The sequence below is a fragment of the Chlorocebus sabaeus genome, chromosome 16, assembly GCF_047675955.1.
Source record: "Chlorocebus sabaeus isolate Y175 chromosome 16, mChlSab1.0.hap1, whole genome shotgun sequence".
In the NCBI taxonomy this organism is placed as follows: domain Eukaryota; kingdom Metazoa; phylum Chordata; class Mammalia; order Primates; family Cercopithecidae; genus Chlorocebus; species Chlorocebus sabaeus.
In genome coordinates, this window is record NC_132919.1 from 80,149,796 (window position 1) to 80,172,559 (window position 22,764).

The following is a 22,764-nucleotide window of genomic DNA, read 5'->3' on the forward strand; positions in this document are numbered from 1 at the left end:
AAGACATGCCAGTCTGTGGCTCCCGCAGGTGTAGGTACTCGGGAGCAGAGACCCTTCTCACTCGGGGTTTTGGTTCTGACTGTAACGATTTTAACTTTTGTCTGAGGAAATGTTTGCATTTCGAAGCTGCAGGAAATCTAGTAATGCTATAGGAAGTGGTCATGGAGTCGGCTGTCATGGGATTCCCGTTGGAGGACCTGTCTGAAAAGAGATGAGGGTTTCTAATACCTTGAGAGAGAAAAATACTCTCGCCTTTTGTAGATTTCCTGGGTGTGGCCTGGAAGCAGCCTGAAATGGCGGAAGGCTGTGGCCCGCCAGGCTCCTGTGTGGAACCGCCACCTCTCTTTTCACTTGGCCTTGCGCGTCCTGCGGCGGTGCTGTGTTGCTGAGGGTGGGAGAAGGGCTGCTTTTCTGTGCGCTTTGCTCTGAAAGTCCATCGGAGGCCCGTGCACAGAAAACTGAAAGTAGAGACACCAGAACGTCCGCGCTGACACCAGGCGATCTGCCTTCGCCCTGCACTGCGGAGTGTGGAAAGGGCGGGAGTCCCTGCCAGCTGCCGAGTCAACTCTGGTGTTGGGGCCTGGCCCAGGTGTGGGCTCCCGCTGCTCTGGGTTGGGTACACGCGGGCTGTCGGCGGCTGTGCTGGCTGATCCTGCCACTTGCAGGCTCTCAAGCAGGCAAATCCAAAGCTGCCAACTAAAACTGTCTCTGTGCCCGCGACTCACTCTCTCTGAAAGAGGGTAAAGGTCAGAAGGCTTTCTCACGAGTTCGAATCCTTACGGAATGTTAGGAACAGAGACCTGGAAACCTGCAGGTACCTCCTACTCTGACTCAGCACCTCCCTGCCTCTCCCCAAATTTATGAAAGAACAAGGTCTGGAACCTTCTCTGGGGAAGACTAACTACCTGAGGGTTTTTTTGTTTTTAAGTAACAGCCACACGTGCTGCCTGTAGATAGAATGCGAAGTTTGCAGTCATCAGTTACCTGTTTGAATGCCTTCCTCCCCAAGCCCTGTGTCTCCTCCTCTTCCGTCTGGGTAACTGTGGCTGTCATGCTGTAAGGTGATAACCTGGTGGCACTGCAGGTAGCTGGGAGGAGACGGATGCTGGGAGGAGACGGACGCTGGGAGGAGACGGACGCTGGGAGGAGACGGACACTGGGAGGAGACGGACACTGGGAGGAGACGGACACTGGGAGGAGACGGACGCTGGGAGGAGACGGACGCTGGGAGGAGACGGACACTGGGAGGAGACGGACGCTGGGAGGAGACAGACGCTGGGAGGAGATGGACGCTGGGAGGGCAGGCCGTTGCCTTTCTGGTCTCAGTCATTCTTCCCAGTCTTTTTTTTTTTTTTTTTTTTTTTTTTTTTTTTTTTTTTTTTTTTTGAGACAGAGTCTGGCTCTGTCGCCCAGGCTGGAGTGCAGTGGCCGGATCTCAGCTCACTGCAAGCTCCGCCTCCCGGGTTTACGCCATTCTCCTGCCTCAGCCTCCGGAGTAGCTGGGACTACAGGCGCCCGCCACCTCGCCCGGCTAGTTTTTTTTTGTATTTTTAGTAGAGACGGGGTTTCACCGTGTTCGCCAGGATGGTCTCGATCTCCTGACCTCGTGATCCGCCCGTCTCGGCCTCCCAAAGTGCTGGGATTACAGGCTTGAGCCACCGCGCCCGGCCTCTTCCCAGTCTTAAGACAGGGCACAGGCCTGGTGATGCCCAGACTTGATACGTGTCAGAATCACCCAGAAGGCTTGGCTTGTTAAGAGGCCAGAGTGCTGCGTTCCCCAGAGTTCCCGACTAGGCATATCTGATGTGGGGTCCAAGAATGTGCATTTCTGAAACATTCCAGTTCTGCCTAGAGCCACCGGTGCAGGTCAGAGGCCTTCTGGGTCCACCTCTCTTAGAAGCAGTTTGAAAAACTGTATCCCGGCCTGGTGCGGTGGCGCACGCCTGTAATCCCAGCACTTTGGGAGGCCGAGGTGGGTGGATCACTTAAGGTCAGGAGTTTGAGACTAGCCTGACCAAGATGGTGAAACCCCGTCTCTACTAAAAATACAAAAATTAGCCGGGTGCAGTGGCGCACACCTGTAATCCTAGCACTTTGGGAGGTCATGGTGGATGGATCACGAGGTCAGGAGATCGAGACCAGCCTGGCCAACATGGTGAAACGCTGTCTCTACTAAAAAAAAGACAAAACATTAGCTGGGCACGGTGGCGGGTGCCTGTAGTTCTAGCTTCTTGGGAGGCTGAAGCAGGAGAATCGCTTGAATCCAAGGGTGGAGGTTCCAGTGAGACGAGGTCGTGCCACTGCACTCCAGCCCAGGCGACCGTGCGAGACTCCTTCTCAACAAAAGAAGAAAAACTGTATCCCTTTTGTGTTTTTAAGTTATCTGAAATAATTTTTCACTATTGAAAATATTGATGTTTTAAAATAAAGCTTTTATGGGATTATTTTCAGTGTACTACTGGACTCCAAATACAGACATCGTGAGTTGTCCACTCACCTGCACGTGGACACACAGGCAGGAGTGGCCCAGATCCTCCCTCGTCCGTGGCCTGGTCTTTCCATCTCATGTTCCCCCACAGGCTTTGTACGAGTCACGTACTTTAGGCTTAAATGTTTTTTTTTTGTTTTTTTGTTTTTTTGTTTTGAGACGGAGTCTCGCTCTGTCCACCAGGCTGGAGTGTAGTGGCGTTATCTCGGCTCACTGCAAGCTCTGCCTCCTGGGTTCACGCCATTCTTCTGCCTCAGCCTCCCGAGTAGCTGGGACTACAGGCGCCCGCCACCGGACCTGGCTAATTTTTTGTGTTTTTAGTAGAGACGGGGTTTCACCGTGTTAGCCAGAATGGTCTCGATCTCCTGACCTCGTGATCAGCCCTCCTCAGCCTCCCAAAGTGCTGGGATTACAGGCGTGAGCCACCGCGCCCGGCCCTTTAGGCTTAAATGTTATTTATTAGTTATATATTTTTTCTGCAGCAGTAAAATGTAGATATAAATATTAAAGTTTAATTTGTCTATGAATAACAGAATTGATAAAAACCAAAAATATAACAAATTCTTACACAACCAAAAAAATGTCACTGAAGATGTCTTTCTTAGTGTATTTAGCTTTAAAGGAAACCACCTGATTCGTTCTGTATTCACTGATGGTTGCCCAGTCCTAGTGTCAGCACTGAGGGCCTGTTTCCACTCAGGAAGGAGAGGACAGAAGGAGCACTGAAGCTCCTTCCAGATAAGTGATCTTGGCCAGGCGCAGTGGCTCACACCTGTAATCCCAGCACTTTGGGAGGCCGAGGCGGGCGGATCACCTGAGGTCAGGAGTTGGAGACCAGCCTGGCCAACTACAAAGATAGCTGGGTATGGTGGCGGGCACTTGTAATCCCTGGTACTCCTGAGGCTAAGGCAAGAGAATCACTTGAACCTGGGTGATGAAGGTTGCGGTGAGCCGAGGTAACACCACTGCACTGCAGCCTGGGGTGCAGACAGAGCGAGACTCCATCTCAAAAAATAAAAGGTCTTGTCAGTGAGTGTTTTTTTCTTTTTTTTTTTTTTGAGACGGCATCTTGCTTTGTCGCCCACACTGGAGTGCAGTGGCACAATTTTGGCTCACTGAGAGCTCCACCTCCCGGGTTCATGCCATTCTCCTGCCTCAGCCTCCCAAGTAGCTGAGACTACAGGCGCCGCCACCACGCCCAGCTAATTTTTTGTATTTTTAGTAGAGATGGGATTTCCCCGTGTTAGCCAGGATGGTCTCGATCTCCAGACCTCGTGATCTGCCCGCCTGGGCCTCCCAAAGTGCTGGGATTACAGGCGTGAGCCACCGCACCCGGTGTCAGTGATCTTTGAACAAAAACGTTTTAAGTGATCTGTTATTGGGAATGGTTCTCCGTTGATTTGGTTGAAACTGACTAAGAAACAACTCGGTTCGAAAAAGGATTTTTTCAGGAAATCATAATTTGGGTTCCTAGCACGAGTTTTTTCTTTTCCTTTCCTTTCCTTTTTCTTTTTTTCAAGATGGAGTCTTCCTTTGTTGCCCAGACTGGAGTGCAATGGCACGATCTCGGCTCATTGCAACCTCTGCTGCCCGGGTTCAAGCAATTCTCCTGCCTCAGCCTCCCGAGTAGCTGGGATTACAGGCGTGTGCCACCACGCTGGGCTAATTTTTTTTGTATTTTTAGTAGAGACGGGATTTCACCATGTTGGCCAGGCTGGTCTTTTGAACTCCTGACCTTGTGATCCACCCGCCTTGTGATCCTCCCAGGTGCTGGGATTACAGGCGTGAGCCACTGCGCCCAGCGTTTTGTTGTTGTTGTTGTTTTTGTGTTTGTTATTTTTTAGGCAAGATCTCGCTCTCACCAAGGCTGGAGTGCAGTGGCGTGATCACTGCTTAATGCAGCCTCCTGTGCTCAAGCAGTCCTCCCACAGCAGCCTCCTGAGTAACTGGGACTACAGGCACCACACCTGGCTAAATTTTTACATTTTTTAATACAGAGTCTCACTCTGTTGCCCAGGCTGGACTCAAACTCTTGGTTTCACACAGTCCTCCCAGCTTGGCTTCTCAAAGTGCTGGGATCACAGGTGTGAGCAGCACGCCCAGCTGGCCCCAGTATTTTCTATTACTGTTTTCGTACTCCATCCCTGAGTTTTCATCCCCGAAGCCAGTGCCCACTGAGCCGATGAGAGAGGCTGTTGAGGGAGAGGAGGTGCCAGATGGGCTTTAAGAAAGACTTCATGACCAAGTGGAGATTCTGGAAATGCTTTTCCTTAAAACAGGTCAGCTCTAGCCTGGATGCCGAACACCCGGCATGGGGGTCGCGGCTTTGGCCTCTGTGGTGTTTTTGTTCTTCTGTTTTGTAAGAGGTGGTGTCTCGCCATGTTGCCCAGGCTGGTCTCGAGCTCCTGGGCTCAAGCAGTCTGCCCACCTCAGCCTCCCAAAGTGCTGAGATTACAGGTGAGCCACCGCCTCCAGCCAGAACATCTTTCATGTACTTTATGGTTGTTTGTATTTCTTCTTCGAAGAAATGTTTTTTCAAATCCTTTGCCCATCATTTAATTGGGCTGTTTGTCTTTTTGTTGTGACTTTTGTAGTTCTTTGTGCATGTGTAGAGATTTCAGGCCCTTTCAGGCATGTGGGTGCACCTCAGAGACACTGCAGGGTTGGATCCAGACCACTGCAAAAAACAAATACTGCAGTAGAGCTGCCAGTCACATGAAGCTTTTGGGTTCCTTCTGTATTAAGCAATTATGTTGATAGTGTATCGTGGTGTAATATATTACCCCAAGGTAAATTTAGTATTTTTACTGAAGGATTATGAGGATGTGGCCAAGTTTTCTGACCTAAGCATGGGGTTAGACTGTCACGTGCAGGGAGGAACTGCACAGGCTGCCTGAGACTCCCCCAGGGGCACCAGAGGGGTCACCACCACGGGCAGAGAGGCCGAGGCCAGGTCGCCTGCCCTAAGGGGGTTCCGTCCTCACCCCAGTCCCAAGGGCAGCCTGAGTCGGTTCTGCCTCTGCCACCAGCTGCTGTGGGAACCGGGGCTCAGGGCTTGGCCTCTGCCTGTGTTGTGAAGACGGTGCTGCCAGATGGGAGGTGGGACTAACAGGACGAGGGATCAGGATGGTCCGGCTGTGGGCTGTAGCCCTGGCCTTGCAGGACAGAGTGGCTTGGTGGGATGATAAGTGAGTTCCACGGGCGGGCACAGGGCGTGAGCTGCCAGTGTCTTCCTGGAAGGTGGCTCTGGGGCTGTCACTGCAGCTGGAGCGTGCCCTCATTTCTGCTTCCTTAGGGGTCTCCACGGAGGCCTCATTCCAACACAGGTGAGCCCGTCCCAGACCTGTCAGGTTCACCAGGGTGGCCCCTGGTCCCGTTGTCACTGTCGTCCACACCCTGCCCACCTGCCAGTGCTCCTGTGTCCCCTGCTCTGCTCCAGGGGCCCCAAACCCTGTGCAGAGCTGTGGTGCATCACGTTGTCCGCCCCATGGAGAAGGCCTGGAGGAGATGGAAGCTGGGAGGCTTCCTCTTACAGGAAGGGTAGCCCCAGAAATGTGCCTGGCACCCAGGAGCTGCTCCGAGCTTGTTCCAGAGTGTGGGGAGAGCTTGAGGTCTCCCCTCTTTGAATACATGGAAAGGAAAGCCTGGCATTTTCTGGAAATGCTCCCAAGTCTCCCTGGCAGGGAGATGTGGGAAGAGTCCCGGCGCCCAAGCTCATCCAGATGCTCTTCCTCCCATCACACGTGCTATGTCCCAGCACCCTCAGAGCTCGCTTTGGGAGACCCCTGCCTCAGGGCTGCGGGTGCCACCATCCACACCACAGGCCCTTCTGCTTCCTGTTTCCAAGGCTAATCTCCTGTCTCTGGGCTGCAGACGCTGTTTCTGGTTTACTGGCACAATTAGGATTGTGTTTTTGTAAATGACTTCATCTTTGCTGCTGTTGTTTTGAGATATTGTCTTGCTCTGTCACCCAGGCTGGAGTGCAGTGCCGAGATCTCGACTCACTGCAGCCTTGACCTGCTGGTCTCAAGCTATCCTCCTGCCTCAGCCTCCCGAGTAGCTGGGACTACAGGTGTGCAACACCACACCCAGCTAATTTTTTGTAGAGACAGGGTCTCATTATGTTGCCCAGGCTGGTTTCAGACTCCTGGATGCCCGTGATCCTGCAGCCTTGGCCTCCTAAAGTGCTGGGATTACAGGCGCAAGCCCAGCCAGTGTTGTCGTTTTGATTTGGGAGTTCAGGGCTGAGCTGTGTTTGGCCAGGGCCCCGCCTGCTCGGTGTGGCCTGGGCTGAGCTGTGGTCCTGGAGCGTCTCTTGGCTCCCACATTGACTCCTTCGGCCTCGTGACTGTCCTGGCCCTTCACAGGGCTCACACGTGTGTCCTTTTGTTTTTTTCCTGTCACCTTAAGGGTTCACAGATCACTGTCAACGGAAGGTGTTGCCACAGCTCAAGCCTCACACAGTGGAGGAACCTCATGAGGCCCTTCACGGGGCCATTCCCTGTCTGGCCAGGCCTGCCTGACCCGCCCTGCTGGGAAGCCTGGGCCCTGCTGCTTCCCCCTGAAGCATTCTCCTCGGGCCCTGCCTTTCTCTTCTTTGATAGTTTGCTCCCTCCTGCCTAACTCTGCTCTTCATTGTGTAGCAGTTACCGGGTCCTCAAATAGCATTTGTTGACTCCAGCGTTCCCCTGGGGCATCTCCTCAAGCTGGCCAGGGTTCTCTGCGTCTCAGCTGTGGCCCCCTGCATGAGGGCGCACACTTCGCAGTGACAGCAAAATGCCCAATTCGCGTTGGCAGAGGCGGACCCTGTGAGGGTCTCCCTGTACCGGGCACGGGCTCTTATTCTGAAAGGGTGCGCAGCAGTTTCTGGAAGGAAGGAAGGAAGAAAGGAGGGAGGGAGGGAAAGAGGAAGGAAGGAAAGGAGAGCGATAGGCACAGAGGAAGGTAGATGAAGCCCCGCGCCCCGCCGGGGTGACCAGCCCTGGTCAGTGTGTGCTGTGCGGGTGCCTCTGCCAGTGACGGCTGGCCGGACAGCTGTAGCCCCACACCCGCAGGCCACATACCTGGGAGAGTGTGGGCCTTCAGAGCCTTCTGGATCCCGGCCCCACAGAGGAATTGCGGTCCCATGTCCCCCACAAGGACCCTTGGGGAGGGAGCAGTGCATGAGCACGGAGCAGGACACAGCGGGGGAGCCAGGCTGAGGCTGCGGGCTCCTTGTGGCTGCCAGGTTCACGCGCGCCTCGGTGGGGATCTGGCAGCCAGATTTGGGGTGAGGATTTGATGACGTGGGTATCCCTGGCTGGTCCCACAGTGACGACGGTGTTGCACTGTAAGCACGTAAAATGGCAGTGATGCCTGAGGGTCCCTGGACATCTTCCACACCCAGCATCAAAGCGGAGCCTTTCCAGGCAGAGCAGCCGCTGCGCCACTGCGGGTTGACAGCCCCAGAGCAGCGGGATCAGGCCATGCGGACGAGGAGGGCGAGGCCTCGGTCAGGGCCTGTGTTCTGCGGGAGCCACACTCATCATCGCCGTGGCGGTGGCGGTGGCGGTGGCGGTGGCCGTGGCGGTGGCGGTGGCGGTGGCGGTGGCAGTGGCAGTAGCGGCCCTTGTGTCTGAGCTGCTCCAGCATCTCCGTCCACAGTAGAGGGTCTTCTGAGGCTTCCAGGAGGTGTTGGAGGGGCTTGCTGCCTGCAGTACCCACACAGCCCACAACTGGGGTGTTGTCAAGCGTTACGACCTAGGCTGCCTGTGGGGTAAAAGTTGATGGCTAGGAAATGCTCCAGACACTTCAGTTTGAAAATATTGGAATTTATGTGGGGAGAATCTGTGCGCATGGAAGGCCACAAATGTGAATGCATCTCTGTGATCTTCTTTCCAAAAGCCACCCTCCAAAACACTGAGGACCCTCAGGGTGGAGAATGTCCCCTTGAGAGCAGAGCGTCTGGAGATTGGAGTAGGCGGCAGCTGAGCCCGCTGGCTGCTTTGCCACAAATCCTGAACGTCTCTGTAGATAGACTTGCAGAGGAACTTAGTTCTTCCCCTAAAGGAATAGAAACAGCTGGGCACGCCTATAATCCCAGCACTTTGGGAGACCAGGGTGAGTGGATCGCTTGTGCCCAGGAGTTCAAGACCAGCCTGGACAACATGGTGAATCTCTGTGTCTACAAAAAATCTCAGAAGTGGCTGTGGTGGTGGCACTTGCAGTCCCAGCCACCGAGAGGCTGAGGCAGGGAGATCGTCAGCCTGGGAGGTTGAGGTTGCAGTGAACCGTGATCGTGCCACTACACTCCGGCCTGGGAGACAGGGTGAGACCCTGTCCAAAAAATAAGTAAATGGAGGAATAGAAACTCAAGCCAGCATACGTTGTCTTTGACAGCATTCTGCGGATATGTGAGTTCTAACCACGGGGGCAACATGGGATGCAACAGTTCAGTGTGCCATGGGGCAGGGTAATTTGCTTATTTCTCTAAGACTTTCTATAGATCTATAAACACATTCCCATTAGGTCGTCCTTTCCTTGTGACAGGTAATAGTGGAGGTGTCACAAGGTGAAGGGTCTGTCTTGCCTGGTTTTCAGGTTCTACAGCTTGTCTTTTCTGTTTTTTGAGAAAGGGTCTGTCACCCAGGATGGAGTGTGGTGGTGTGATCACAGCTCACTGCAGCCTTGAACTCCTGGGCTTAAGTGATTCTCCCGCCTCTGCCTCCCAAAATGCTGGGACTACAGGTGTGAGCCACCGCGCCCAGCCTTCTCCTTGTGTGTGAGCTGGAGGAGAGAGTGCTGTCCATGCGTTCATGGTTATTCTTTGTTGAAAGCTGTAACGTGGGGTTGGTCCCTGTTACTAAGCCTGTGTCACTGTCCCTGGGCCCTAAAAGAGCACCTGGCTCCTGTGACTTGGGGTCCTCATCCCTCCTCTCCCCAGGGCCCCTTGGCCTCAGAGGGCCCCCATGTGCCAGCTCAGACTGGAGTTGCCTCAGTTGACACAACAGGCCCCACCCAGACAGACCAGCAGGTGCTTCTGGAGACAAGAGCAAAACCTATTCCAGCATCCCGGAACCTGGGACAAGAAGGGACAGGTGGTGCCGGGCGTGGTGGCTCAAGCCTGTAATCCCAGCACTTTGGGAGGCCGAGGCGGGTGGATCACAAGGTCAGGAGATCGAGACCATCCTGGCTAACATGGTGAAACCCCGTCTCTACTAAAAACACAAAAAACTAGCCGGGCGTGGTGGCGGGCGCCTGTAGTCCCAGCTACTCGGAGGCTGAGGCGGGAGAATGGCGTGAACCCGGGAGGCGGAGCTTGCAGTGAGCCGAGATCGCGCCACTGCACTCCAGCCTGGGCGACACAGCGAGACTCCGTCTAAAAAAAAAAAAAAAAGAAGGGACAGGTGGAAGGTTGTCCAGAGATACCTACAGCTTGGACGCTGTTCTGAGTCAGCGTAGGAGAAAGGCCTCTTGAAACCAGAGTGACGCTGTGTGTCTGCACCTGCGGCCCACCCCAGAGGCCCCGGGTGTCTACACATTTTTTGTAGACACATTAAGAGTTGATTGAGGCCACACGCCGTGGTCCACGCCACACCTGGGGCCATCGACTGTGACCGTGATGGCTGGGAGGCGCATCTGAGGTGGCCACAGGGTTTGCCCAGCTCACACCAACTGCAGGTCAGTTCCTGCGTAGCCTTCAGTAGCCTGAGTCCTTTGTTCCTTCTTTTTCTTTCTCTTTAGTAGGGCAGCTGTTCACCGATGCCTTAATTCTGGGACGCGTTCCTTGCCCAGATTCTTGGTGGCTGCTTGTTCTCTTACTGTTCCTGCTGTGTTTTCCAGGCTTGGCGTAGGAGGAGCCTCAGAGGTGGTGTCAGGACGTGCCTGCCCCACCAGGTGCCCTGGTGCCCTCGTCACACCCCAGGACTGTGCGCACACGTGGGGGCTGTTTCCAGGCGCACTTTCTGCAGTCTGTGTGGCAGGGCCCCCGTCCGACTCCTGCAGCCTCATCAAGTCTCCCACTCAGGTGTTGCTTCTCCAACTTTGTTCTTTTTAAAAATCGCTTCAGCCATTCTAGGTCCTTGGCATTTCCACGTGAACTGTGGAATTCTACACCAAGCCCGCTGGCGTCTGGATTGGGACGGTGTTGAATCCAGAGTGTGCGGCAGCGTTGGCAGAGCCCCTCTTCCTTTGATCTCTGCCCATCTGCTTGATTCCATGTTTGTTTTATTCCACGGACCACCCCCTCCCATCTTCTCAGCTACTTCGGGTTCCATTTCATGGAAATTCCTGAGTCCTCCTGGACTTGTTAAGGTGATGCATACAAATTAAAGTCCCTGGGGTTGTCAGGCGTGGCAAGAGCTCCTTGTGCTCAAAGCTCTCACAGAACACAGAGCAAGCCTGTCTAGAGTTCAGCCGGTGAGGGGCAGGGGCTGGTGAAGACGGCTGCGCCTCTGTGTGTGCTCAGGGGCAGGGTCGTCTCCAGGCGCCACGCCCTAAGCCATGACTCCCTGGGCCACGCCTGTGTCCACGCAGCTCACGTGGGCCCAAGGTGCTCATACATCACGCTCCTTGTCCAGGATAGTCCTTTCTGGCACTGTGTGGTCCTCAGTGCAGACCCGAGTTTGCAGAGCTTTTGGGATGGAGCCTTCTGCCTTGTTTAGCTTGTTTAGATTAACAGAGCTCAGTGCCTTCCCAAGAGAGCACGTGGGGGCCTCATTAGGAGCATCTGCCCAGCTCGCGTGAGCATTCCCTCTCCACCCCTCTGTTGTGGCCGGCCCACCACGGTGCTGCAGGGCTAATGGCCGCTCCCTCCCCAGCTCCGGCGCCTCCAGGGCTCTGCCGCCTGTAGCCTTCCTTACGTGTTCTCCAGCTCCCTCAGCACCTCTGCTGAGACCTCTGTCTTCAGGGCCGGGCATGTTAGCACAGCCCTGCTGCTGGGTTACAGGGGTTCATGGGTCCCCATGTGGTCGGGCACCTCGCGACAGAGGCTCTCTGAGGACAGGGCTGGATGGATGAGAGTATTTAAGTGTTGCCATTTCTTTTTTTTTATTTTTGAGACGGAGTTTTGCTCTTGTTGCCCAGGCTGGAGTGCAGTGGCGCGATCTCGGCTCACTGCAACCTCCGCCTCCTGGGTTCAAGTGATTCTCCTGCCTCAGCCTCCCGAGTAGCTGAGATTACGGGCGCCACCACCACGCCCGGGTAATTTTGTATTTTTAGTAGAGACGGAGTTTCACCATGTTGGCCAGGCTGGTCTCAAACTCCTGACCTCAGGTGATCCGCCCTCCTTGGCCTCCCAAAGTGCTGGGATTACAGGCGTGAACCACTGCGCCCGGCCTCCCAGTTTCTTTTCACTCCAGGCCTCTCACTGCTGTGCTCTAATTGAGAGAGAATAATTGTGCACGTGTGCAGGGCGCGGCGACATTGGGAAGCGTCCGGCCCCTGGTAATCAGCACAGCCATCATCTCGTTTACCGTTTCTAAGTGTTGGGACCTTCGGTATTCTGGCTGTTTGAAACTGTAGTGTTGACTCTCATCGCCTCGCAGTGCTGCAGACCACTAAACTTAGTCCTCCTGTCTGGCTGTCATTTCTAGTTTTATGTCTTGTTAACATTATTTATTTTTTATAGAGATGGGGTCTTGCTGTATTGTCCAGGCTGGTCTCAACCTCCTGGCCTCGAGGGACCTGCCTGCCTCGGCCTCCCTTGGGATTGCAGGCGTGGGCCACTGTACGTGGCCTATGCCACTTAGATTCTCTGGGTCATTCAGTCACCCTGAGTCCTGGTGAGGGTGAGGCTCTTCTGTGGGGTGACTCAGTTGTGTTGTGCTGCTGTAACAGAACACCCAAGATGGAGTAATTTATCATGGGCAGAAATGGATTGGCTTGCAGTTCTGGAGGCTGGCACGGGCCGTCTTCCTGTACGCTCACGTGGTGGTGCAAAGGCGTATTCACCCTTTTACAATGAACTCACTTCTGGAATTGTGAACCTGTCCCTTGGTGACAGCATTAAGCTATTAGGACAAAGCCTTCACGGTCAGGTCACCTTCTGCAGATGCCACTGCGTTTCAAGAGACGAATGCCCACACCACAGCAGTGACCTCGTCTCTTTCAGGGTATTGGTGTTTGTCAGACACTGGCCGTGACTTGCATCTGGGTGCGTGTGTGCCTCTCTGTGGGGGCCACCCTGCCGTCAGGCGCCAGGAAACCAACGTCAGGGAATGTGGGGGTCTCCCTGAGAGGCTGCCGAGTCAGCGCGGCTCCTCTGGGCCACAGGGGTGGGCTCAGCGGCCTCCCGTGCCTCCCCCAGGCCTGGAGCCTCCCCTTGCCCTCTGGTGGGCTCCAAGCCTCTTCCTCAGCCCAGCCTCCTGCTTTGTGGCCGCCGCGCTTTCTGGAAGCTGAGCAGCTGCTTGTTTTTTTTTTTTTTTTGAGACCGAGTTTCTTTGTCACCCAGGCTGGAGTGCAATGGCACGATCTTGGTTCACTGCAAGGTCCGCCTCCTGGGTTCAAGCAATTCTCCTGCCTTAGGCTTCTGAGTAGTTGGGACTATAGGCCCAGCTAATGTTTTTGTATTTTTTTTTTGAGACGGAGTCTCGCTCTATCGCCCAAGCTGGAGTACAGTGGCACCATCCTGGCTCACCGCAACCTCCGCCTCCCGGGTTCACACCATTCTCCTGCCTCAGCCTCCCGAGTAGCTGGGACCACAGGCGCCCGCCACCTCGCCCAGCTAGTTTTTTGTATTTTTTAGTAGAGACGGGGTTTCACTGTGTTAGCCAGGATGGTCTCGATCTCCTGACCTCGTAACCTGCCCGCCTCAGCCTCCCAAAGTGCTGGGATTACAGGCGTGAGCCACCGTGCCTGGCCATGTTTTTGTATTTTTAGTAGAGATGGCATTTCACCGTGCTGGCCAGTTCGAGACTAGTCTTGAACTCCTAACCTCAGGTGATCCACCCGCCTCAGCCTCCCAAAGTGCTGGGATTACAGGTGTGAGCCACCGCATCTGGCCTCTTGGTCATCTTTTATGTGTAAATTCATCCTCTGCTATTTCTGTTGCTCAGGGGTGGAAAGGAGAGGGGAACCCAATAAAGTCACACATCCACACTGTTGACAGGAGTTCGGCTTCCAGGCAGCGCACGTCTGTGACCTCAGGGCCATGTCCTGAATTCCAGAATGGGGCTCTGACCGCCGAGACCCAATGCCACTGGGTCCCTGTTTGCTGCTTGACTCTCTTCGGAGCCCAGTGTTGACTCCCGCTCTTTGTGGCTGCCCCGGCTACCGGGCCATGTGTGTTCCCCACCCACATGAGGAGCTCACCATGCATCTGGCTGAGCTCACATCCGCTCTGCTGGGGAAGAGCTGAGGGTGGAGGTCGGTCCCTGACCAGCCAGCATCCCTGCAGGAGGAGGTGGGTGTTGCCCACGCCAGTGCCTGTGGTCTGAGGGGGCTGGCCTTGATAGACAGGTGGGCGAGTTCCCCTCCCACACCTCTGGGCACCAGGGCAGAGTGCACCGTGTGTGCTGCGTTTGTGGGTACTGCCTGGTAGGCCTGTCTGCTCTGAGTCTCCCGGGACAGCCTGAGGGGTTGCTGTACAGCTGCGTTGGGGCCCCCCGGGGGTGTGTTCGTGCTCCCATCCTGGGTGCTCCGAGTTGGTCTGAGGTTAGAGAAGTGCAGTGAACGGTGCGTGCGCAGCCTGGGGCTGGGGCCTGCTTCCCAGAGCATCTCGGGGCCCCCTGAGACGTGCCCTCCGGGGAGGTGATGGCGCCTTCCAGAAATGCGGCGGCCCACACGGAGGAGACTGGCCTGTGCCGGAAGCTGGAGGTGGTGGGTCCTGGTGGCACTTGGGGGATGAGAGTGCCCCAGAGAAACAGCCAAGGGGGCGGCGTGGAGTCGTGTAGAGTCTATGGGATCTGCCCACTCTGCTGTGGACCTGCCAAGCTCAGCATCTGCGGATCTGACCCAGGAAAAGAGTCTGTGCTGGGGGGGGCCGGTGTTGGGGGGAGTCGGTGTTGGAGGGGGTCAGTGTTGGGAGGGGCCGGTGTTGGGGGGAGTCGGTGCTGGATTTTCAAGAGTCCAGAGACCATCCAGGGCAGAGTGTTCCCCTCAGAGGACTTCAGTCTTTTCTTAGTCCTTCACCTGATTGGATGAGGCCCACTCATGGCAGTCAGCTGATTTACTCAGAGCTGACTGATTTAAATGTTAATCTCATCTAAAGAAGTAACTATACAGAAACCTCCAGAATAATGGTTGACTGAAATCTGGGCACTATGGCTCAGCCAGGCTGGCACGTAACATTACCCATCGCATGTCAGTTGGAAGCTTGGCCTTTGGAATTAACTCACGAGAAACTGCGGTGCTTCTCTCCTATGGGACAGGTGCAGCCCTGCTCCTTTCTGTGTGGAAACGGTCCAGGAGCATCTCATGTGGGTGGTGGGCGAGGGCAGGGCCTCTGCGTGAGGGAGAGCAGCGGCAGCCACTCCTTCGCAGAGCCAGCAGGGCTGTCTGCCGCAACCATTACTGGACTCAGCCTTTCTCCCCCAGCAGTGACATCAGAATTGCCTGTTTATAGGATATAACAAAGATGATGCCAGCCGTTAATAAAAATGTCCGCTAATCAGGCAGTTAACCTGCTGCAGTTTTTTGGGATCCCAAAGGCCCAGCCCAGGCTCCTGTGCCCTTGGCCACCGTGGGCCAGTCCCTGGGGGCTTGTGGGAGCCTCAGCGGGCCTGGGAGTGCCAGGACCCTTAGAGGGCGAGGGTTCATCTGAGACCATGGGGTTCTGACTCCTTCGTGTCATTTCAGCAGCAGCGAGTCCTTTGCACATGTTGGCAACACACGCGTCCGCCTCGGCCTCCCTGCCCACAAAGCGGCACAGCGGTGACCAGCCGGAGCAGCCCGAGCTGAAGCGGATCAAGACAGAAGACGGCGAGAGCATTGTCATTGCCCTGAGTGTGGACGCGCCCCCGGCAGCCGTAAGGGAAAAGGGTGTCCAGAACTAGCGGCTGGGAGAGCTTTTCTTTAACAATATCAACTTTGTGGTGCCAAAAGGAGACGTGGCCTCCCGCCAGCACTCGGGGTGCAGGGCCCTGTGGTTGGACTTCACCTCCCAGCACTGAAAACACAAAACCCAGGTGGCCTTAACACTCCTTAATGTAAAGACAGAAGTCACACTTGAGCAAAATCCACACACAACAAAACCTGATTTGGGAGAGTCGCCACTGAGTACCTGCTGGGCTGCCTGTGGGCTCCGCTCTTCCCTACAAGTGAAACTGTCCTCCCGCGAGGGCCGGGCAGCACTGTGTGAGGACGGCATAGTCAGCACCTGCTGTGAGTGGCTCTCCCAGGACTGGGCCCTCAGGATCCACCAGGCAGCGGAGACGTGTGGAATTAGAGTATTTTGAGATGTCCTTTCTTTACAAAATAATGGGGTCTTGGGCATTTCACATCACTCCATTTCTCCTCAGACTTTCGGAATCACGCAGGCCCTTTCCGTGGATTTCATTTGGGGAAAAAACAACGTAGTTTTGTTTTTGTTTTCAGCCTATGGAATGATTTCCTTTTGTCTGTCTTGTTAAAGTTCAGATGAAGCTACTTTGGCATCTGCACATTTCCGTGTTACAGCAGCTGCCTGATGAATTTTATCCACCTCCATTTCAGCGTGTGGCTCGCATGGACAGGTGGACGGACACTGTGGCCACATGGAACCCTGAGAACCCAGGGACGAGCCGGTGCCGGGAAGCAACTGCCGGGACTCACCGAGCTGCACTTAACTGTTCTCTTTCTGGCGACTTTTTGTTGTTTGTTTCTTTGTGTTGACTTTGTCCCTGGCAAAATTTTCCACTCTAAGTAAAATAAGTCTCCTAAGTATTGTGTATGTTTAAAACGACAGAACCATTTCTACTTAATTTGGAAAAAAAGATTCAGTCTTTTATCACAGGCCCTTTTGAAACTCAGATCCCAGGTCTCTCTGTGGTATGTTTCTATCTGGGTTGTCACCCCCGGCTCTGGGCGCCCTCTGACCCGCCATGCACTCCCCACCTTCGGTGAGTGGCCGCCATGGTGGAGCAGGGTCCGAGCCAAGTCCTGCAGGGGACGTCAGGGGCATTTCCTGTTTTGTGGTAGGAAACCTCCCTGACCTTTCAGAACTGAACCCAATCCTGAGGCTGACTCCTCTACAGAAAATGAGAGGGGAGGAGGGGGTGAGGGAATGAGTGGGAGGTGCCCGCACCTCCTCGCCCGGCTCCTCAGGAAGAAACCGCTCGCCCTTACCGAGTGTGCCGGCTGAGGGCCGTGGCCTCAGCCTGATGCTGAGCTTTTTAATGTCATCATCGTAACATTATTTATTTAAATGTAGTTATTTTGGTATTTAATTTTTTTTTTTTTTAGAGAGGAAAAAAACCTGTATTTTCGTGGTGGGATGAAATTGGGATGAAATGGCTCAGAATGGTATCTTTAGGCAATTTTGAACCATTTATTATTTACATAAAGACCAAATATGGTGAATCTGTTCCGTGAATTGTGTCGGCCCTCAGCGTGAGGCTGTGGCAGCGTCACTGTGGTGACAAACATTGAAAGGTATGAAATCACTGCACACTAGCTGGATTATAACTCAGCCATGTAAGAAATAAAAGCGAAACCGTCACGTGACTGAGACCGTGTGTGTGACCGCAGCAAACCGCAGCGTGTGGATGGATCAGAGCCCCTCGGTGCAGCTGTCTGCATCTTCCAAGCACTTTACAGATACCTTGGAATGTATATTTTTGTCTTACTCAGAAGGGTTGAAGTTTGTAAGATAATTAGGATTCTGCTGTATCCTGTGTGTGGAGTCGGGTCCCTCCACAGAGGGCTCCAGCTCTGGAGGTCACAGCCGATGGGGTTCTCTGACAGGCCAGCTCTCAAGCTCTGAGTCAAGGAACAGCTAGGTCACCGGGGAGCTTGGCGTGGACATCAAGCAAATGCATCGTATGTCCCCTTGGAGACGTTTTTATGCAGCTGTGGATGTTACTATCCAGAAGGAGTCGGGGTGGACTTTCCCATGTGAGCTCAGTCCATAAACTGGTTACTTCTGATCCTGGAACGTGGACTTGACAGGTCTGGATCTGTTTCTCCTGGGATCACAGGTAAGGAAAACGCCCAACTGTCAAATGGTAAAGAACGGAGGAGGGTTTTTGTTTTGTTTTGCTGTAGGCACCATTCTGCATCTTGAGGCCAGACTGAAGTGTGCCTGTCACAGATGGGAAGACGCTCCTGTCTCCTCCTCACTGCCACGCTCGCTTGGCTTTTTCATTGGTACGTAGGAATTTAGGAATATCGAGGTGAGAGCAGTAACAAAACCATAGATGAGCAGACTCCCACAGCCCGCGTTTTCTTGCCAGTCTTTAAGGCACTGTTTCTAAATCTGGAACTTAGCTCTGAACCTCCAGGAACTTGAGCACGGCAAGGGTTACTGAGCTGCTGTGGCCCCTGGTGCTGGAGCTGCGGCACCTTCCAGAGAGGTCCGGCGTCATCCCCAGCTGCGTTGCTGTGAACTCCCAGCTCTCCACTGTGTTCCTCAGTGTCTTATTTTCAGGAAGTCTCTTTGACCTTTGCCCAACTTCTGAGCTCCTCAGGGACTAGAAACAATTTCAGTAGCTTTGCCCTGAACCAAACAAGACAACGAAAGGGAACTCCCGCATGACCCACGTTATGTGGTGCCCTCGGAGTGTGTGCGGCAGGTCCTCGGGTTGCTCCTCTCGCTTCAGTAGAGTGCGCTGTGGACAGCTGATCTCCTTCAGTCGTCTACCCACTTCCGTCAGTGTCCTCCTAGAATAACAGTAGTTGGTCGTCATGGCCCTTCAGTCAGTTTCCGTCACTGTCCTCTGCTAGAATAACAGTAGCTGGTCATCGTGGCCAGAAGGGGGATGTGGGCAGTGTCAGGACTTGCGGTTTCTGTGCTGTGTGACACAAGGAGATAAGTGACAATCTTAGTCCTAACGTCCACTATTCTAGAAAGTATAGTGGTGATTTATGTGCAAAGATTTGAAATTTTAAAAGAGTACCAAGTTCCTGAAATTCAATAAAATATTTTTATTAATTTTAATGGAATGCAGAGTATCATTTTCATTTTGCTAGACTTTTCTTTTTAACTTCATGCTCTCTTCTGAGCACACTGGAGGCCTAGCACATTGGAAGAACTCACCAGGGAACTGCACTGAAGACCAGCAGTGTAGGCCCCACCAGCGGGACGGCGTGTTGAGTGTGCAGGCGGAAAAGGCGCCGTGTTACGGGCAGTGGTAACAGGGTCTTGATGATTTATCTATGATGTCGGAGTTTTAAAGTTACCTGGAGATCGTGGCTGTCACTGTTTCTTCTGCAGACTTTCTCTCCAACCTGAGGATGAAGATCACTGCAAAGCACCTTGAGGTACATTTTCTCAGGAAGTGAAAAAGCAGCTCATGGCTGGGCTCGGTGGCCCACGCCTGTAATCCCAGCACTTTGGGAGGCCGAGGCAGGCGGATCACAAGTTCAGGAGATCGAGACCATCCTGACCAACACTGTGAAACCCCGTCTCTACTAAAAAATACAAACAATTAGCCGGGCGCGGTGGCGGTGCCTGTGGTCCCAACTACTCGGGAGGCTGAGGCAGGAGAATGGCGTGAACCCGGGAGGCAGAACTTGCAGTGAGTGGAGATGGCGCCGCTGCACTCCAGCCTGGGCGACAGAGAGAGACTCTGTCTCAAAAAAAAAAAAAAAAAGAGAAACCAGCTCTTCTGAAGACGTACTTGGTATTCAAGTACAGGAGCACTTTGATCTTTCAGCCTCTGGAAATCGGGTGTGGATTGCTAATGTCTGGAATTGTGACGACATTATCAGCACTCACCAGGGCAGCAGAGGGAAGAAATCAGGCTGAAAATGACACAGAGGCCTTTGGGAGCTAAATGATGTTCACGGACAGAGAGTTCATAATGGGGTGTTTTGTTCCTTACACTGATCCCCTAATTTAAAACAGTTCATATTGGCATAAAACAACTGTTTGTCACACCCTGCGAGACTCTCTTCCAGCAGGGTGAAGCAGTCGTTTGTAATCTGTTTCTGCCAGGCCTGTGTCTGCAGTGCGCCTGGGCTGTGTTCATGGGTGCTGGGAAATGGGCACTGTTTGTTGCCCCCTTTCTGAGCCATGTCCACAGCAACACAAAATTAGAATTCAGAGTGGGTCTTGGGTGACCTCCGATGACCAAACTGGCCACAGAGGTCCCACGGGCTCCTCCATCCTGTCTCTCCTAGGGGTTGTGACTGTGGACCCAACAGAGCAACTATCTCAGTCCTAGTATGTAACACAGAACAGGCAGACCAGAGCCAGAACAAGGACTGGTGTGACGGGTTTTTCCTGGGTTCTCCCCTCCCGTTGCTGGGCCTAGTCTGGGGTGGTCTATCAGAACCACACATTAGGGATGAACATTAAAATCTCCAAGAGAAGCCCCCTTCCCTCTCCTCCTGGGCAGAGACTCCTGCAAGCTGCAGCCCTGCAGACACGACCCCCACAGAACCCGTCACTCTGACAAGAGGAATTGGAAAACAGCTCCTCTAGTCCAAAGAGCGTGAGGGAAATCCCTGCTCCACTTTGGCCCCAGGCTGGACCTAGTCATAGGAATGGGATCAGCACAGAGAGGCTAAAACCTGGGCTTTTAAATCAAAGGACACAGCAAAGGAGTTAGAGACCCCTAAAGCTCCAAAGGAACGGCACTGACCTGGGGAAAACAGCAAAGGCTGCGTGAGCTCAACTCCTATGTAGACTGGCCCCTGGGTGAGCAGCACAACAGAGACTGGAAAACTGGCCTGACACCAGAGCCACAGCTCCAGGAGGCACATGCGGTCGGAACATCACTGGGTGACCTGCCTGCTGAGACGAAACTCAGCATCCTGCAGAGGGTGTTCACGGACGTGGACTCTCCAGGTATCCAAATGTCTAGAATACAAAATTACTAAACGTAAAAAGAGCCAGAAAAATCCAACCCTAAAGTGAAAAGACCGAATGCCAACTCTCACGTGACCCAGATGTTGGAAACGTGAGATAGAGCAGTGATGATAACCATGCTGTGAAAAAACGGCAAATGCTCCTGAAATGAATCAAATAAATGAAAAAATTCAGTGAATGAACAGAAAACGTTTGGAAACAAAAATGAACTGGGGCTTGTAGGACAAGATCAAGGGTCGAGTGTGTAAGTCACCAGATTCCTATAGAACAGAGAAACAACGTATACAAACATTTTTAAAGAAATATTTTAGTCCGGTCGCGGTGGCTCATGCCTGTAATCCCAGCACTTTGGGAGGCCAAAGCAGGTGGATCACTTGAGGTCAGGAGTTCGAGACCAGCCTGGTCAACATGGTGAAACCCCGTCTCTGCTAAAAATACAGAATTAGGCTGCGCGCCCACGCCTGTAATCCCAGCACTTTGGGAGGCCGAGACAGGCGGATCACGAGGTCAGGAGATCAAGACCATCCTGGCTAACACGGTGAAACCCCGTCTCTACTAAAAAATACAAAAAACTAGCCGGGCGTGGTGGCGGGCGCCTGTAGTCCCAGCTACTCGGGAGGCTGAGGCAGGAGAATGGCGGGAACCCGGGAGGCGGAGCTTGCAGTGAGCTGAGATCCGGCCACTGCACTCTAGCCTGGGAGACAGAGGGAGACTCCGCCTCAAAAAAAAAAAAAAAATACAGAATTAGCCGGGCGTGGTGGCTCACACCTGTATTCCCAGCTACTCGGGAGGCTGAGGCAGGAGAATCGCTTGAGCCCAGGAGGCAGAGGTTGCAGTGAGCCGAGATAGTGCCATCGCACTCCAGCCGGGGAGATAGTGAGACTCTGTCTAAATAAGGATTCACAAAGCTCAGTGAATTCCAGTAAGATAATCTTAAGGAAAACCATGTTGAGGCAATAAACTAAACAGATTTTTTTTTTACCCTGGAAAGCAGCCAAAGACAGTTGACTTACACAGGTTGAGTATTCCTAATCTGAAAATTCAGTAATCTAAAATCCAAAACTTTGAGTGTTGACACGATGATCAAAGGAAATATTCATTGGAGCATTCTGGACTTCACGTTTCTGAATTAGGGATGCTGGGCGGGGCACGGTGGCTCATCCCAGCACTTTGGGAGGCCGAGGCGGGAGGATCACATGAGCCCAGGAGTTGGAGACCAGCCTAGGCAACTTGGCAAAATCCTGTCTCCACTAAAAATAAGCCAGGCGTGGTGGTGTGCACCTGTAGTCCCAGCTACTAAGGAGGCCCAGGCGGGAGGATCACCTGAACCCAGGAGGTTGAAACTGGACTGAATCGTGATTGCACCACCACAGTCCAGCTTGGGTTATGGGAGTGAGACCTTGTCTCAAAAAAAGCAGGGATGCTGAATTGGAAAGTACATTGCAAATACTCCAAAATAAAAATTTTAAAAATTGCATTCTGAGACTGGGCACGGTGGCTCACACCTGTAATCCCAGCACTTTGGGAGGCCGAGGCGGGCAGATCACAAGGTCAGGAGATTGAGACCATCCTGGCTAACATGGTGAAACCCCATCTCTACTGAAAATACAAAAAATTAGGTGGGCGTGGTGGCGGGCACCTGTAGTCCCAGCTACTCAGGAGGCTGAGGCAGGAGAATAGTGTGAACCCGGGAGGTGGAGCTTGTAGTGAGCCGAGATCGCACCACTGCACTATAGCCTGGGGACAGAGCAAGGCTCCGTCTCAAAAAAGAAATTGCATTCTGAAAAACTTCTAGTTCTAAGCTTTTCAGATGAGGGATACTCTGCTTGTATACACAAAGGATAACAAATCAGATTAACTACATTTTTCTTTTTTTTTTTTTTTTGAGACAGAGTCTCGCTCTTGTCGCCTAGGCTGCAGTGCAGTGGCATGATCTCGGCTCACTGCAACCTCTGCCTCCTGAGTTCAAGTGATTGAACTCCTGCCTCAGCCTCCCAAGTAGCTGTGATTACAGGCACCTGCCACCACGCCCACCTAATTTTTGTATTTTTAGTAGACACAGGGTTTTGCCATGTTGGTCAGGCTGGTCTTGAACTCTGACCTCAGGTGACCCACCCACCTCGGCCTCCCAAAGTGCTGGGATTATAGGCAGGAGCCACCATGCCCAGCCGACTAGAACATTTTTTAAGGGCTGAAAGGAAATTTTCAATCCAGAGTACTGTATCCACAAAAAACAGGAATATAGGAAAAATAAAGATATTCTTGGACGAAGGAAAACTAAGACTTCTTCACCAGTAGAATAGCTCAAAAAGATGCTTAAGGAAGTTCTTCAGGCTAAAACAGGAAACCT

General features: G+C 53.3%; 1 protein-coding gene across 2 annotated transcripts in view; it reads left to right on the top strand.

Moving 5' to 3' along the window:
* The window catches only part of FOXK2 (forkhead box K2), an 83,917-nt gene extending 65,378 nt beyond the window's left edge, over positions 1-18,539 (top strand). The window contains exon 9 of one of the 2 annotated variants that reach the window (XM_037992997.2): positions 15,263-18,539. In XM_037992997.2, coding sequence (XP_037848925.2) covers positions 15,263-15,459 — 197 coding nt within the window. In that variant the 3' untranslated portion in view covers positions 15,460-18,539. The remainder of the gene's footprint in view (positions 1-15,262) is intronic. The other variant, XM_073005519.1, reaches the window with a different exon arrangement.
* The last annotated feature ends 4,225 nt before the right edge of the window (positions 18,540-22,764 follow it).